Consider the following 16,969-nt stretch of genomic DNA (forward strand, 5'->3'; position numbering starts at 1 on the left):
TCTGTCTTTGGAGGAGGTAATAGAAAAACCCTGGCTATGTGGCATCTCCTCTGCTTAAGTTCACCATGTCAAACGGCCTGCCAATTTCATCTCAGTTCAGTTCAGTTTAGGAACTGAAGGTGCCCCAGAGAATCACACTGAATTGAACTGAACCTTCCCATGGTATTCAGATGATGGGACTCGGATTCCATGAATTCCCTTCCATTTCCCTCAACTGTAAGATTGGGACAACAATTGTCTCCACTTCATGGGGGTTGTTGTAAAGATTAAATGAGGTGACTATGTAACAAAGCTGGCACAAAATAAATGATAAACGCTAGCCAGCATTGTAATTTATTTATTGAGCATCCACTTGGGGCCACACAACATGCTTACCTCCTGGGCTATACAGACAGATAAGGCCTTATTCCTGCCCTGGAGGGGGCTAAAGGTCTGTTATTGTAAATTAAAGTTAGGAGGTGCAGAAAATTCACATTTCTCCCCAGATACTTTGCTCCCCTAACAATGTCCCTTTACCTGATTTCCTGTTGAGTGTCATTGCAAGTTCATCATCTGGGGGGCAGATCCCACCTAGTGTCTCCCAAGAGCATGATTCTTAGGCCGTGAGTCCCATGGCCTCTGTACGCCCCATCAGTGAATATGGTTCGAGCTTAAAGGAAGTTGAGAACTGGCGAGAGCCCTCGGGTGATGAGGGGTTTGAGGAGCTAGGAGCTGCCGGGCCCACATGCACTGGCGCTAAACAGCTTCTCAGCGCTTCCCGGGGCCCGGGTAAGGATGGCGGCCCTTTTATAGCAGCAGTTGGAGAGCGGCGGGGGAATCCTCGTGGCCGCACCGCGGTCCAGGAGGCGCCGACATCTCCACAAAGGTCCAGTCGGGGTGACGGGCATTGAGGGGCGACCGGGCCAGAGCGCCCCGAGGTAACAGTTACACGTGGAGGGGAGGAAACTTAGCGTGTCCAAGAGCTGCCAGAGGCGGAGGGGCGCAGAGGGCAGCGGCCGTGTGGTGGCCGCGCAGCCAGGCTGGGAAAGGGAGCACCACGGCCCCGCCACGGGACGCGCTGCCAGCCCCCCGCCCAGCGCACCCCACCCCCTCTCCGCCGCCGCGCACGCAGCGCCGCGGCCCCTGTCAGAAGCTGCAGGATCCGCCCCGGCGAAGCAGGGCCGACTCGCACCCAGGACCCTGGGCCTCTGCCTTCCCTCCTAGCCTCGGAGAAGCAACCGGCCCTCTCCTCCCGCTGAGGAGCGACGCGGGCTGGTAGGACGTCCCGGGAAGGCCGGCAGCTCGCGACCACGTCCCGGCCCAGCCCGGGCGCGCCGAGGAGCAGAGCCAGGGGCCGGAGTTCTCTCCGGCTTCCTCCCCGGCGCTCCGAAGCCGAGGGCGGCTCCTCCGGCTGCAGTCTCGGGGGCGACGCCTTCCCGGGCAGAAGCTTCCAGCAGCGCTCCGCAACTTCTCTCGGCTCCAGTCACTGGGAGAGAGCTCGCCTACCAGGTAAGTAAGGCTGCCGGTGCCTAGGCTCTGGCTCGGGCGGGCGTGTTTCTGAAAGTTGACTTGAAATGCATCCAAGAGTGAGCCGGGCCAGCCGGGGCTCCTCCCCGAGGCGACTCTTTTGCTTCTGCAGACATTCCCGGCACTGGCCGACTGGCGGGAGGACCTCCCCGCGCGCCCCGCACACCGGCTCCCGCGCGCCCCTCAGCAGAGCGCAGCGCCAGGAGTCCAGAAGCGGGCGGGACGCTCTCCGGGTCCCTTACTGTGCCCCTTCTCGACCTGGGGCAAGTGAGGGCCGCAGCGGGGCTGCTGGGACGCGGGATTGCAAACCCCATCGTCCCGCGTGCCTGGACCCGGTCGCGCGAGGGAGGGTACCCCCCACTCTTTATATACCCATCATACCCCAGTAGCTGGGTTCCTGCAGAGACGTCCCGAGGGCCCACCTTCGTATAGGTTGGGGCGGAGTCGGATTCGGGATGGAAAACCTGGGGCAAGGGATGTAGGTGGGGGTGGGGGGGCAGGAGAAGGAGAAACGCAGTTGGGGGGCGGAGGCCTAAGTACATAACGTGTTGACTTCAAGTGAAATCAGATCAGTCAGAGCAGTTCGCTGTGACTGATCTCTCCTCCCACCCTACATTCTCTTGGCTGGACTCTATCCTCCTGGCTGATTCTGGTCGCCCTGGACACTCCCTCAGTTCTTTCCCAGGAGTGCGGTGGCTGCTGGCGCCGAGTCCCAGCGGACACCGACGTCAGACGCATCGTTTCTTCTCCTCCACAGGTCCTCCCGGCCCGGCCCGAACATGCTGGACGGCCTAAAGATGGAGGAGAACTTCCAAAGCGCGATCGACACCTCGGCCTCCTTCTCCTCACTGCTGGGTAAGTGTTCAGGCGGTGCGTCCTGGGCGCACTCTCTTTCCGCCTGGCGCTGAGCTCTGGAGCCCCGCTCTCTGGGACCTGGTCCGCGATAGGGGAGCTAGCGCCCCTCTTCATGCACTAAATTGAGCCCCATCACTATCTGTCCGTCAGTCCTTGTGGGTCGTCTCTACCCAAATAAATCCAACAAGCCGCCCCAGGCCTCAAGCACCGGGCACCGAATTCCCCAAAGCCGCGAGGGGCGGGCGAGCTTGTTCGCAGGCGTCTGAGTGGCAAGTGATTAAAAATACCCAGGGCTGGATTTTTAATCTCGGAGCTGATCGACGTCTCATAAATGCCGCCCTCTTCTCGAGGCCTAGAGGCAATAGCATCCGAGACCCGAGGCCTGGAGCGCCCAAGTTCGAGGCGGCTTTTCTCCCCCACCAACTCCAGCCCCAATTTCAGCCATGGGCACGGCCGAGAGAGACTTTTCTGGGCCAGTAAGCAACGCAGCGCGGGGATTAGATCGCGCGGCTGGGCCCTAGGCTCCGCGTTAATTAACTGGAGCTGGATGTCGGGTCCTGTGGGTCCCCCCTCACAACTCCTTTGCAGCGACAGAGGAGGAGCAACGAGTCAAGGACCCCGGAAGAGTGTCCACACATGGGTCTTGCAGAGCTGAAGCCAGAGATTCTGGTTACGGCTCCCCCACACACTCTGCCCTTGGAGCTTTTCAAGTTTGGGAAGCCCGTATTTTTATTTTATTTTATTTTATTTTATTTTATTTTATTTATTTTATTTTTAGCAGGAGGGAGTTTTCGTTCTGTCCTTTAAACCTCTTGCCTCTTTCACTCGGAACCGCTAGAGCGGCATGAATGTGGAGGATGAGACAGTTCTGCTGGAGAAACCAAATCCAGTGAGGAATCTCCCCACCCCCAACACCCTAGATGAAACGAAATCACGTGCACTGAGCGCCCCTCTTTGAACCCCCTTTTTGGGAACTTTTGGACTTGCCCAGCCTCGGAAGAGAGCGGAGGCCAGAGCAGGCAGTACCCGGGCGGGCAGCGGGTGCGGATTTATATATACAGCGGGCGTCGCTTTTTGCTCTGTGTCCTCTGCCCGGCCCACGTCCGCTCTCAACGTGGCCCGGGACGCCGAGACCCTACCGAAAGAAAACAGAAGTGTAAAATTAAGATCTATCTCGCTGCTTCTCCTAACCTTCCTCATCCGCTCCCCAAAGCTACCCGCCCAGCTCCGGAGCCGGTGGCCGGGCCTCTCGGAAGGGGAGAATGAGAAGAGTGCAGCCGGGAAATGGGGAGCGCAAGAGTGTTGGTACTGGGGGGGACAAGCTCAGGAGTGTTGTTGCTGGGGGACAAGGCCTTCTTTAAATAGCTGTGAAAAGTGCCAATATAGGTGGCCAAGCGTCTCCACCTGAACCACCTCTGCGCCCCCAACAAACTAAAGGAACAAAACACAAAGTCCAAGGGGTAGCAAAGAGTGGATTTCCTGCCTCCGCCGAGTCGCTTTGAGGCCCGTTTCGCCCTTAAGCACTGCTGCCGAATGCGCCTGGCATCGGGAATCCCGGCCGGGAGACTCAGCGGCTTGCTTCTTCCACGAATGTTTTCCCTCCCTCTGTTTTGACGCTTCTTAGTTATGAAAAACCCATGTGCAATTTGCATGCCAGTCAAGACGCAGCATTTTGGGGTTCATCGGTTTGAATAATATTAGGTTTGCTTCGGAGTGAGACGGTATTTTTCTGTATCCCCAGGACTTTTTTGGAAGAAAAGAGAAAATTTTGTTTCCCCCCCAAAAATAGAACAGAACTCTGCGTTTTAGCAACAAAAAAATCCAAATTGTTCTTATGCATCTCAGTTTTTAAAACAGTCAGTAGAGACAGGCATAGTGATTTAATAATTAATTACGAGGTAATAAACCTGAGAGCACAAATTTGTATGTAATTCAATCTTACAGGATGTGCACACGTTTGCGAGCCTACCTGGGTATGTTTGTTAATTAAAGGCCAATTATTGATTTCTGTACCCTCCCCCGCTTGGAATTAAACCTTCTCACATAGTCTCCGTTTATTAGAAACGCCACTTGGTTTGATTTTTTCCAAGTTTCAGCTTGGTTGATTAGCAGGGGTTTCCCTGGGGTGGGGGGCGCTGGGGGAATCCGTGGATGTGAAGGGATCAGGAGCGGGTCCCGGCCAGGTTTGGCGTGGTCTACCTGCCCGGGCTGCTCACCCGCCAACGTCTGTTGTGGCTACAGGCAGAGCGGTGAGCCCCAAGTCTGTCTGCGAGGGCTGTCAGCGGGTCATCTTGGACAGGTTTCTGCTGCGGCTCAACGACAGCTTCTGGCATGAGCAGTGCGTGCAGTGCGCCTCCTGCAAAGAGCCCCTGGAGACCACCTGCTTCTACCGGGACAAGAAGCTCTACTGCAAGTATGACTACGAGAAGTAAGTGGCCGCGCCCCCGCAGCGCTCCCCACGCACTGGCATCAGTGTGCCTCGAGGACTTTGTCCTCCTTTACCCTAGTCCTTTTCTGGAAGGCCCAAGAGACACGCCCAGCGAGCAGAACTTCCCTTCAGCCCAGTCGTGTACATTGCCCCTCACAGGAAGGTGGTAGGGCAGAGATCCGAGCGGGTGCGCGCAGCAATGGCCCAAGTCCCGCAGAAGTGCGCGCGATGGCTCTCCTCCACGGTCTGCTCGCCTGCTTTCTAGTCCTCTCAGGCCCCTTTCTCTGACTTGGCCATTCCCAGAGGCCACTCTTTGTTAGCCTTGGAATCCCTCAAGCTTGGTCTCCCTCTTTTACCGGGGTGCCCTGAGGGTTGCCAGCGACCCCGTGTCTCCTTGCTGGTTCTCACCCCATGTTACCCAGGTGTCCGCGCCAGCTTCGCGCCTATGCCGTGCGGTGAGACTGTATTGACCCCGCGGCTTCTGTCCCCTGTGCCCTGTGCGCGCTTCCCGCTCGGGTTTGTTCACTGGAGTCCGGACAGTTTGGGCTCGGAAATGGCGCTGCTGCCATTCGGAGCTAAGCGCACAGCCCGTTCGCCCTTTCACTGTCGCCTTCCTGGTTTTCTCCAGAACCCTCGGATGCAGGGGCTTTCAGGACAGTAGTTGGGGCCTGAACTGAAGCCCTCTCCTTCAACCTGTGCCTCCACCCTAGTTCAGGTGTGGGTATGTTCTTCTGCCACGGAGCAGGTTCAGTTCCCTTCTGTCCACACGAACGTTCTGGTATGTTTAGAGGATAACTGGGAGGCAGGAATTTAAGAAAGTGGATATTTCGAAACTGGATTTTTATAACACTAAAGTCTGGAGGAAGCCAGAAAGTGGGAGGTAGAAGAACTTCCTTATTCTCTCCGGGCGTGCCGGGTGGAGCTTAGTAGGTGTAAGGAGAGGGAACGGTTTTTCCTTGCGAAATGTTTAATTAATAAGGGTATTGGCTTTGCAGGGCTTTGGAGATGATTGAAGAAAAGTGGCTGATCCAGAGGTCTCCGTTTTTGTGCATTAGAACTGGTGTAGGTTGACTGGACGCGCGCGTGCACGCGCAGAATTCTGCATTTGTCACTGGTGAATGAAAGGGACAGCATTTACATGAAGATAATCAAAGGAGGGTTAGCGTGCGTGAAAAGCAGTTCTATCATGTTATTAAAAACACAGTGAGAGGGGCTGAACGGGAGAAGTCTCTGTATAACAAAAAGCACTGAGAATAAATAGAAGTTTATTTATTATTGTTGTCTGGGGCTATGCAAGTTTAAAAACTTGACAAAGTGATTAGACCCTGTGACCACACAAAAAAATTGTTTCTGCCACTCCGCTTTTTTGCCCTAAAATGCTCGAATTTTAACCCCACGTGGAGAGAGTACTAGGCATTTTTTTTTTTTTTTGTCGTTTTGAAAAGATAGTAGCTTGGCTTTTTTCAGAACTAACAGAAATGTGTGCTCGATTCTGGATGAGCTGGACAATACAGAAATATATAAAGAAAACGCCCTATGACAACCTATGAAGTGATCATTATGGATAACATTTTTGAAAGAAGATATGCCTGTGTATTCTTGGTTGTCTGTTTATTGACAGGTTGTCTGAGTGAAAAGTGTAATTTTTAGGTAGTTAAATAGATTTAGCCCACACAACTTCAAGTATCACCTTTGAATAAAGCTTCTGGCTGATTGCTCGCTTTTTTCTCTCTCGCTTTTCATCGAAAGGTTTTGGTATTGTGTAGACCCAATCTTTAACTTTCTGCTTATAGATTACTGAAATGTCCACATCCTTCAGGCACAACACTAGCAAATTCACAAGTATTGGGGCTTAGGAAAGGATTTGGGTTGTGAATTTCTATTCTGTTTGTTAAAAAAAAAAAAATCACGAATCAAAGAAGGCTTAAGGGTCAACACAGCTGTCTGGCCAGTCAAATCTTCTTTAAGGAAGTCAGGCTGTGTCAAGAGGAGAAGAAACAGTTGTTGTAAAGTACTTAACACAACAATGTCCCTTCCATTTCAGCCCTCCAGGTTTGGCGCGGTTTGGGCTTATTAGCCCAGGAGGGTCAGTTCTCTCCTCACAAAGCTATTTCTGCAAAGGGAAAATTGCAGGGATCAGCTTGCCAGCTGTTAGCCAGAACCAAGAAGATTTTACAGAGGGATGTGAGCTACATTGTTCAGAGAGGTGCTGACATTTCAGTGAAGGATTTTAATTTTATTTTTAAATATTTTTTGGAACCATAGATTTCCAAAATTGAGGTTTTTGTCCTCGTTAGCTCATGGCATCATAGCAGTACTGGCCTGTGCTTAGCCCATCAGTTGCTTGTTAGATTAATTTATTCCTTTTTAAAATTCCTTTTTTCATTTCTCTATCCTCCATCTCAATTATATTCTTTTTCCAATAAAATGCGGTTTTAATATATTTGATAATCTTAATGGTCTTAGTCTGCATGTTGGTATCTGTAGGAGAAAAAGGAGAGAGATTTTTGTTTGTTTTGTAAAAAAAAATAGGCTCAGGACAAACTTCTGTATTCAGTAAGCTTTTATGGAGCTTCTACATGCAAGACGCTAGGCTAGATGAGGAGAGGACAATGAGAAAAAGTCTCAGAGCCTGCCTTCAGGAGGCTTATAGCTCGACACTTTTTCCATCTGTGTTGTCCTTGCCATCAATTATTTCTCAAGGGCTTCTTCCATTTAGAGTGTAGGACTAGATATTGCCCAGAAGCTATCTGGAATGGCCAGATATTTATCCTCCAGACGGAATACAACTCAATTTTAGACAATAGTCCTGAAGCAATTACAAAGAACATTTTCCTCTTTAAAAAATACATTTGTAAAAATAGCTTTGCTTTTTTTTTTTTTTGGTGGATCTTTGAAAAATTTGAGGCCCAAACAAAGTAAATGGGAAGAAAATTAGGTGAAAGTTAAGCGGTAGGACAATGTTGACTGTAAATTAGGGAGCACTTAATAAAAAATGAATATGCAGGCAGCGCCTTGGTTTCCAAAATTCATGAAATTCAAATGCTATTTCTACACATTTAAATGAAAGAATATATAGTGAATGCACAGTTTTCAGTGTCAGTCATAGGCATAATATTAACAAAGCAAGTTTATCACATTTATCTTAGCCATCTGTATGTGCATTTCTTGCGGTTGGGCAGTTTTGCATTTGAATTATTAGCTGTCTATTTATGGTGTTAGGCAACCAGTTACAAAGTTAAAATTTCATTCTCTCAACTAGTTATTACACCTTCACAATGCCAAACACCAAGTTTTTCTAATTAAAAAAATAGAATTGACAGTGACGTCTTGTACACACAACTATTCATCGGAAGACTTCAGGACATTTTATTAAGTATTTTTCTCATATACTGCGATGCCGTTAGGAATAATTTATCTTCTGATTACCAAAAAAATAAGCATTTAAGGTGAGAGTGTAGAACACTGATTTACTAATGTATAGAAATTAAGAACTGAAGGCTATCTGTTATGACATGTCAACATGGAAAAATTGCTAGCTTGGTGGGATGACAACTTTTACACAATTGATGAATCTGTACCATGTCATATGAAACATGAGGATACCCATAGGTGTAGATGTTTTAAAAGTGGATTCAACTGTCTTCAATGTTCCTGAAAGTTAACAGACAACCAAAATATTTTCCAGCCTAGGGGACTTCTATTTATATAACTGTTGTTCCCCATTTAACTGAGTCCTCTATGATCTAGTTAGCTTGGAGTTTTCCCTGAATTTGTTCCAAACAAATACTGCGGTTGGACTTCAGTCTGAGACAGAAGAGACTGCTGAATAACGGGAATGTGGTAATACAATAGATAATTAAGCCCTCTGGAAGGGATCCCACAGTTAAATCAAGTTTTTATTGTTTCTTTCATGTGTCTGGTTCTGTGGGTCAGGCGGAGCCCTCTGCCCTCACATATGAAGTTTATCATGATCCCTTGGATTGCTCTGGACATCCTAGGAGCAGTGTGGGATAGTATTGCTGTCATCAGGGCTGTTCTCATAACATCATAACTCCCCGCATGTCAGCAAATCACAGGCCTTGGGAAACCTTTCCTCAGAGAGCCAGTGGATGTTTTCTTCCCTTTCTTTTGGAGAAGACCAATTTTCCAAAGAAAGGAACTGAAAAAGGGGAAAGTGGCTGTCACATTTAGAGCTTTCTCTGCATCTTTCTTTGAACCCGCTGATTGGCAGCCCTGTGGTGAAAATGACTTAGGTAATGATATCTATTAGCATCAGTAATGAACTAATTCTGCATTTTATCAAGGTAGTGGAGGAAGTGTGTGTGTGTGAGGAGGAGTTAGTTTGGTTTTACTACTGTGACATTACTTGGAGATCAAAACTGGGCATGCAGTTACTCATGAAAGGAGCCCGCAGATGAAATGACAGAGGCAATTGTTACATTTTTGCTTTACTTTATCTTTTGTTGTCCCCACTCCTGGCAGAATAAAATTTCAGGAATATAAAAATCAAACACAACTAGGCAATAAACTGATGTCTGTGTTAAATTGCAGGGGGCTTAGCTCAGCATAAGCACCGCCCATGGGCCGTGGCTGTGTTTGTGCAGGCACTTAATCTCTCTGTCTTTTTCTCTCTTTTTAATTTTGGAGGGTGAGTGGAAACATTCCTTGCTCAGAGGTGTTTTCTCTTTTTATATGTATTGGTCCCTGGGTAAGACTTTCTTGGAATCTAAGACTTAAAATTTTGAAATAAAATTAGATAGCAGGAGTAGATATTAATAGTATTCTGGGAATTAAAATACTAGCTATGAACATTCCTTTTTACAGTAAGCTTATGGGATTCTTTTGATCCTTACATAAATGGAACACATTTTTAAAAGTTATTTATTCAGTCTGGTTTTACATATTACACCTACCTGGCTAGGAAACAGCTTTTGATATTCAGATTTTAGTGCCAATAACTTTCCTGATCATTCATTGTTCTCTTGCTTTTTGTTTTCACTTTTCTTATTTATAACATTTGTATTAATCAAAAGACCATTACTAATTTCAGGGAAGCCTCTTGATTATTGCTTTTTAATTCTGGGAAGGTTTTTGGAGAGAGTCAGCAGGAGCTGTTTCTCTAATGACAACAATTCCAACTATTTCATTATCAGCTAATTTTTCTTTTATAGTCAAAGAAATTATTTGGGTCATAGGGTTTAGAAGGGAGAAAGTAGACAAAGGTTTAAAATACTCACGATATGATCAGAAATTTACTAAAGCATCTTAGAATAAATGCATTTTACAAAATGTCATTGTTGAATTTTATGAAGTTCAAAATAACCAATACTGAATGTTATGATCTTGGTTATTAAGTACAGTTATACAACACTGGAAAATGAATTATGAAGAAAAAAGTACAATCACATCCACAGAGAAAGATTTAAAAATAATTTCTGCTCTAACTCTGAAACCTTAGCTCTACTTCAGTGTTTTTCAATTTTCTTTCTTTTTTATAAAGATTTTTCTGACATGGATTTGTAAATGCTCTTTCACATCTTCAGAGAGAAGTTCCCATATAAGCCACTTGGAGGGTGAGATACAGGGATGGGGTGAGGTGTGTCTCTCCCACCCTCTGCACAGAAGCAGAAAGGCTCCTATGTGGGAGGGCTCAGCCCTATTTCCAGCATGCCTGAGGCTTCCTCTTAGGAATACTCTATATGTTTTTCTTCAAGAAGCCTCTTAGGAACATTAGGACAGTCACTGCCAGTGGCCTTTTCAGATTTGTTTTGGGGAAGTTGGTAATTTTGAGAGCAAAGTGTAGAAAAGGTTCTGGAGCAAATATCAGAGAGGACAGAGAAAAGATGCCTTTTTTTCCCCTTTGTGCCCCGTTAGAAGGGCCTGTTTTCTGAAAGAGAGGGAGACTCTGTCTTGGTACCCCATAGGATTAACATTTGCTCCTTAGTCTCCTTTGACTAGCATGATATGAGGTGTTTTAGTCATTTTATCACAACTAAAATTAGTTACGTTAACATTGACAAATGTCGACTGCAGCTTTGTGTCTCCTTGTCATATATTAAATAAAATGTGGCCAGCCGTCTTGCTAAAATGAAGTGAACACCTCCCAAATGTCAAATTGTTATTTTAGTAAAGCACAATTATCTGTCTGTATTTTTAACCAAGATGAAATTAATAAAATTGCTATGGCCCTGGTGTTAATTAACGGGAGGATTAGAGCTATATCGGCTAAAAAGGAGGTATAAACACTGTAATCTTGCTACATGTTTGTTTTCACACTACTGAAAATAAATAAAATGCGACTTAGGATAGGGATTAAGTTTCTTTTGGCATTAGACAGCAGATGCAACTGGAATGCAGCAGAAACCCTGAAGTATTAGTGAAGACATGGTGTAAGGAAGAAAACTGTGGCCCGTCATCGGTTTCCTACCCTGTGGGTATACTTGGTCCTGTCACAAATAGCCCCATCTGGGTAGTTAAAAAACGATTTTGAAAGCCTACCTCGGTGCTGTTCTTACAGTGGTGAACCAAGGCAACCAAATCATCTGTAGAGCTTGTCACCTTGCTGCCATGCACAGATTAGCTAGAATTTAATGAAACGATTGCCAGATTCCCCATTATTGCACCACAATGTCATAACAACTAAAAATACAAAGTGGACTGTGCTTTTCCTAGTCCTCTAACTGAAGTCACATGAAAGAGTTTGATCTCTTCCAGCCTTTCAAGATTCCAGTTTGGGGATCCTATTTTTGGATAGCAGCAAATATGTCTGGCTTTTCTGACTCTCTGGGTCTCCAATGTCTCGTTGCACCAATAGATCGATCTGTGTTTTATTATTGTTGTTGTATAATAGAGTGATAGATAGATCTATCTATCTCTGAGAGCTGTCTGGCCACTGTGGATTGGACTGCCTTATCCTACAGGTCTGATTGAACTCCATCATATTAAAAATATCTTAAGTGTCCAGCCTTGCTGGGAATGGACCACATGCTGTATCTGGACTTCACATCTGCCTCTGTCCCCTTCTCCCTCCCCTATACCCTGTAGAATTCTATTAACTTGACTCTTTCAACCATCCATCAGATGTTGCTTAAACTCCATTTCATCAACTGCCTCATTTTTTGCCCAGACCATTTTTGTGAACTGTTAGTGCTCTTTTGATTTTTGAATTAGCCATTTATTTATTTAGTAGAGACAGAGTCTTGCTATGTTGCTCCAGCTGGTCTTGAACTATTGGCCTCAAAGCGATCCTCCCACCTTAGCCTCCCAAAGTGCTGGGATTATAGGCATGAGCTACTGCACCTGGCCTAATTAGCCTTTTAGATGCACAAAATAACAGTCACGTGACCACTCAGTTGGGTGGGGCTCAGGCAAATAGACGGTGAGTAGCGTAACTCTCAGGTATGCATGACCTCACGTCCATTACTCTTTGGGTAACCATTTAGGGGCCTCTAAAAACCTTTCTGACTGTGCCTGGCACCTTAGTAGATGCTGGATTATGTCCTGCTACTACAGGTGTGTATGTTTTGGTGGGTGAGAGAAGTGCCAAGTGCCTGAGTCTGATGCTGTCACCAATAAACCAGGAGAGTCATTTGGCCAGAAGCCTGGCTAGCAATCGGTAGGATGTAAACACATCACTCATTCTCAACTCTTGGCTGCTTCTCTGAACATCACACTTCTCCTGCCTGGAAAGAAGCATCCTTCATCTCTTGAGCACCAGGTTCTACTGCTGCGATGTGAAGAGCTCTTTGGAGCAGCTTCCTCTCTAATTCCATCCCACCCCTTCAGTTGCACAGCAGCCACGCCTTGACTCACAATTCTGTTGCCTCCTCCCTATCAAGCCTCAGGAATCTTTAAAAGGACTTTTCTAAACAAAACAAAACACCCCCTCCTGAACTCCAGATTAGCCTCTTAAGCTCATTAAAGTTCCTTTAAATACCAAAATGTTGGGCTCCTGGGGACTATCCCCCCAAACCATATTTTCATTCTTAACATTGTTGTCATTCATTGTGCAGCAGATTAAGGCCAGCTCCCTCTGGGCCCAGAAATAGGCCCCCTGTCTCTGCAGGAGGGTCCGAATATGTCTTTGTTTGAGCACCTGACAGCCTGAGCCTGAGTGGGAGCTGATGCCAGCTTGGCCTGGGGCCCCCAGCTCCAGGGTGGGGAGAGGTTGATGTCTCTCCTGAGCATGGGGCCCTGAAAAGGGAATGGACAGTTGAGAGGAGAAGGTGTGAGTTTTTGCAGTTTTGCAGTTTCACAAGCTTGGCAGTCATTGGGTCCTATCCCAGTCACTGGAGAGAATCAGGAATGGGCAAGTGCTCTGATGGCCTGGACTTAAAGAGCTGTCCTTGTCCTAGAGAATCACGGTGGCTTTAGGAGCCTTTGAGAAACACTACAGCCTAGTTTCTGCGCATCCCCCAGGCATTCCTGGTCCATCACAGTCCAGAGGTGGATTTTTATGGACACACCTGCCTTTTGCCTAATATTTCTTCCTTTATTTCAGCCTCCTTTCCAAAGAGCTTGCTTAATAACATCCTGCCTCCTCTCTGTCATTGCAGGCTTCCTTCTCTAAAGCTGGCTCTTGGGGAGAGCTTTCTGGTTTTGACAGTGGAACAAATCCTTTTAAACATAACCATCTAGGGTTTCCTCCCCTGCTATTGGCTACCCCCTCACTCTTTCTCCTCTTGCTCCTCCTCACATTGTGGCAGGAATTCCTACTGTGCATGTGTTCTCCGGTAATGACAGCCAACGTCTTCACAGGGATGCAGGCATAGCTCTTCAGAGATGAAAACCAGTTGGCAATGCCATGAGGTAGACTCTGGAAACCCAGAAGGGAAGAACATCCCAGGAGACCCCTCTCTCCTCTTTTTGGCTGGAGTTTTGATTGCACCCCTCTTTCCCCTGGAGCTCTGTGCACCTCAAATTTCTGGATTCAACCACAGCACTTGTTTTTCTAAGCCCCATTTTCAGAATCTCAGCTTGGCTGTGCCTTCTTGCTTGTCTCATGCTCTGAACCCATCTTGTGACCTTTTATGTTTCATATTACTTTGTGTGCAGGCTAGAGTTGGCTCTTAGCTAGCTGTCAAATTGGGAGAATGTTATGAAATAATTCACATTGGGATGGACAAGATAATGTTCTATTCTTCTGAAGATACTTTTTAACCAGAAGGGTGTTCAGTCAAAGGAATGACTATCTTAGGGTAGAATTTTAGGCTCTAGACTGGAACCACTAGTGGAGGACATAATTTTGTGCAAATAACACTTTGTAGGAGGCTTCCCTGTTCATCTATATGAATAGTTGGCCAGTATTATGCACCCACTTTTTTTCTTCTGGGTTTTATTTTCTTTATGCTTTGTCTTTGGTTGGGATCTTCCATTTCAAAAACCCATATTCATAGATGGAAGGGGATAGACAGGTGGGTATGAGTGGTTTGGACACTGCATAGCTCTCTCCATTACTGAAAAAATGATTTGAAACACATCTCCTATTGTCAACAGGTGTCCAAGCCATGGTTTTCTCATCTATACAATAGAATGTAAGAATAATGACCTCATAAAGTTATTGAGAGAATTAAAGAAGATAATGAACCTGAAAGGCCTTTTGGTAAAGTGTAGAGTACTCTACAGGATTGGGTGTTACTGTTATTGTTATTATTATTATTATTATTTATATATGAGTAAAAGCTTATACATAGTTTTAGAAGCTGTATATGATAAGCCAAGACAGTGTAGTTGTTAAGAGCATAGACTTAGGAGCCAGAGTATCTGGGATCAAATCCTTGTCCCGCTGTTCCTTAGCTGTGTTACCATGGGCAAGGGTCTTACTTGCTCTGTGCACGTTTCTTCTCTCTAAAACAGGGATAATGATAGTACCAAACTCAAAGGTTCACTTTTGTTTAATATTTGAAATGCATGCAGATCAATGCTTGGCTCATAGAAAATGCTGTAAAATGATTCGCTGAAAAAATGTATCCTTTTCAATTTTCAAAGAACCTTCACATATATTATCTCTATTGATCCTCACAACAGTTTTAAAAGTTAGGTAAGGAGAGGTTTTCGGTTTTCTCCTCTTACACTTTATAGCTGAGGAAATAAAGGCTCAGGGAAGTTAACAACTTGCCCAAGGTCACACTGTTGGGGAAGAGGAAACTGGGATGCTGTCCCCAGCCTCTAACTCCTGGTCCAATGGCCTTTCCACTAAATCACACCATCTGCTGCTTGAATTCTGGTGTTCACACCCCAGTGAGATCACAATTCTCAGTTTGTCCTGTTGAACCAGCTTTTGGAAAACAAGTCCCCACCTGCTAGATACTTGAGCTTTCAGGCAGCCTCCCGATGGTCAGCTGTTTATAGTATTCTGTGGTTTTAAAGGAAGTTTTTAGGATTTGGGGATTGCCTTTTTGTGTGTATGAGAAATCAGCTCATGTACAATCATTGCTCTTGTTTGTCAAACTCCTTCACACACACACAAAGCTGTCCTAGCCCATCCTTTCCTATCCCACACCATCCACATTTATCTCTATTGCCGCTCTAGCATACAGCATAGCTCTTCTTCCCCCCAGCCCCCAGAAGAAGGACAAAAAGGCAGGCAGAATCCATTTTCTTTCTCTCCAGCTCCCAGGGTTTGCTATTGGTGACTTTTGTCCTGGGAGCTTGTCTGCACATTTGGCAGCAGAACTGTTGAATATCATATCCGGAGCTTCCAGCATAACTTCCATCGGGACCAGCCAGCAGCTGTCCATCCATTCCTTGCATAACCCCTTTCCAAGTTTTCTTCTGAACCGTGTTGTATTTTCAAACAAGTCTCAGCCTTAGCTAGAAAAGATCCCACTGTGCCCCCAATGGAGGCTGATTTCCAGAACTGTTGACATCCCTCTTGTTTGTTACTTGGCCTGGCTGGATCAAAAAGTGATAATGGAATCCCAGCTTTTAAGGAAACTGAGTATTCCTGTATTGTATTATTTCTCTCACCATTGCTGAAATTTTATTCTCGTAAAACTAGTTCTGGTCCATTTTGGAGAGATGAAATATGTGTCTGAATTTAATCTTTATAAACTGGTATTTAATGAAACTAGAGATTTCAGGTAACACATGAGCAACTGGAATGTACTTTACCTAGTTGCATGTGGAATTTTCTAATTTAGAGTTAAACAGACTCTTATAAACAGTTGGTTCACTAATTAAATCACTCATTCATTCATTTAATCATCAAACATCCATATTAAATTCCTGTATGTGTCAGGTATGTAAAAATGAATAAAACAAATCACTCATGTACTAAAGGTCTAGCAGAGACTGTTTAGACATGTAAATTAAGCAGATGCTTGAAAAAAAGAATAACATTATTTTAAGAAAGGAGTGGCCACAGGGATAGAAAACCAGCTTATCTAAATTCCTCAGTTCTGTATTACTATGTACTATTCATCATCTTCAAGGCACTTATTGCAATTTGAAATATATATTTCAAATATATATTTGGTTTATTGTCTGTCTATGTCACTAGACCATAAGCTCTATGAAGGAAGACACTTCTTGTTTTGGTTTTGTTTTATAATCCCTACATCTCCATAATCTTGCATAGTATTCAGTGAATGCATGTTAGTTGAATAGATAAATTAATCACATGACTTGCTTGGGGTTGTTTAAAAAGCTTCATGGAAAAGGTGACATATTAATTGGCTCTTGGAAGATGAGTGGGAGTGTAGGAAAAGGGGAGAGGATGGGAGAATTCCAAGTGGAAGAAGAAACATGTGCAAATGGATGGAGTCCTGAAAAGAAAGTGTGCTAGTTACTGTGGTCACTGGTCATGGACATGGTGGTGCCACAACATCAAGAGCATTTAGGGTATGGCTCGTTGTGGACTGCAAAATCATGCCAAGTCGCTATGAGTGTTGTGTAACATGCGAAGAACATTCGGTTTCATACTGTGGTTAGTAGGCAGCCAGCAGGGATTTCTAAGCATGAAATATTGTGGCCATATTTATTTTCTGGAAATGTAATTCTGGTGGCAAACTGGGGCACTGGTAGGAGCGTGGGTAGAGACTGGCAGAGACCACTTAGATAGTTGTTGCTATAGTCTAGACAAGAGATAATAAGGATATCAATTAAGGTGAGACATTGGGAATGAAGAGGACAAACATGACCTAGAAAATATTCCTGACATAGGATAAGTTGAACATC

The 16,969-nt window shown here is 45.6% G+C and overlaps 1 protein-coding gene across 2 annotated transcripts in view; it reads left to right on the forward strand.

Annotated features, from left to right (window-relative positions):
• The first annotated feature begins 1,127 nt into the window (after nucleotides 1-1,127).
• LMX1A (LIM homeobox transcription factor 1 alpha) overlaps nucleotides 1,128-16,969 on the forward strand; it is a 154,082-nt gene continuing 138,240 nt past the window's right edge. Inside the window, exons 1-3 of one of the 2 annotated variants that reach the window (XM_030823213.1) lie at nucleotides 1,128-1,488; nucleotides 2,264-2,361; nucleotides 4,603-4,789. In XM_030823213.1, the coding sequence (XP_030679073.1) occupies nucleotides 2,286-2,361; nucleotides 4,603-4,789 (263 nt within the window). In that variant the 5' untranslated portion in view covers nucleotides 1,128-1,488; nucleotides 2,264-2,285. Of the gene's footprint in view, nucleotides 1,489-1,607; nucleotides 1,774-2,263; nucleotides 2,362-4,602; nucleotides 4,790-16,969 lie in introns of those variants that run through there. The other variant, XM_030823214.1, reaches the window with a different exon arrangement.

This window comes from Nomascus leucogenys, chromosome 12, assembly GCF_006542625.1.
Source record: "Nomascus leucogenys isolate Asia chromosome 12, Asia_NLE_v1, whole genome shotgun sequence".
Taxonomy (NCBI): domain Eukaryota; kingdom Metazoa; phylum Chordata; class Mammalia; order Primates; family Hylobatidae; genus Nomascus; species Nomascus leucogenys.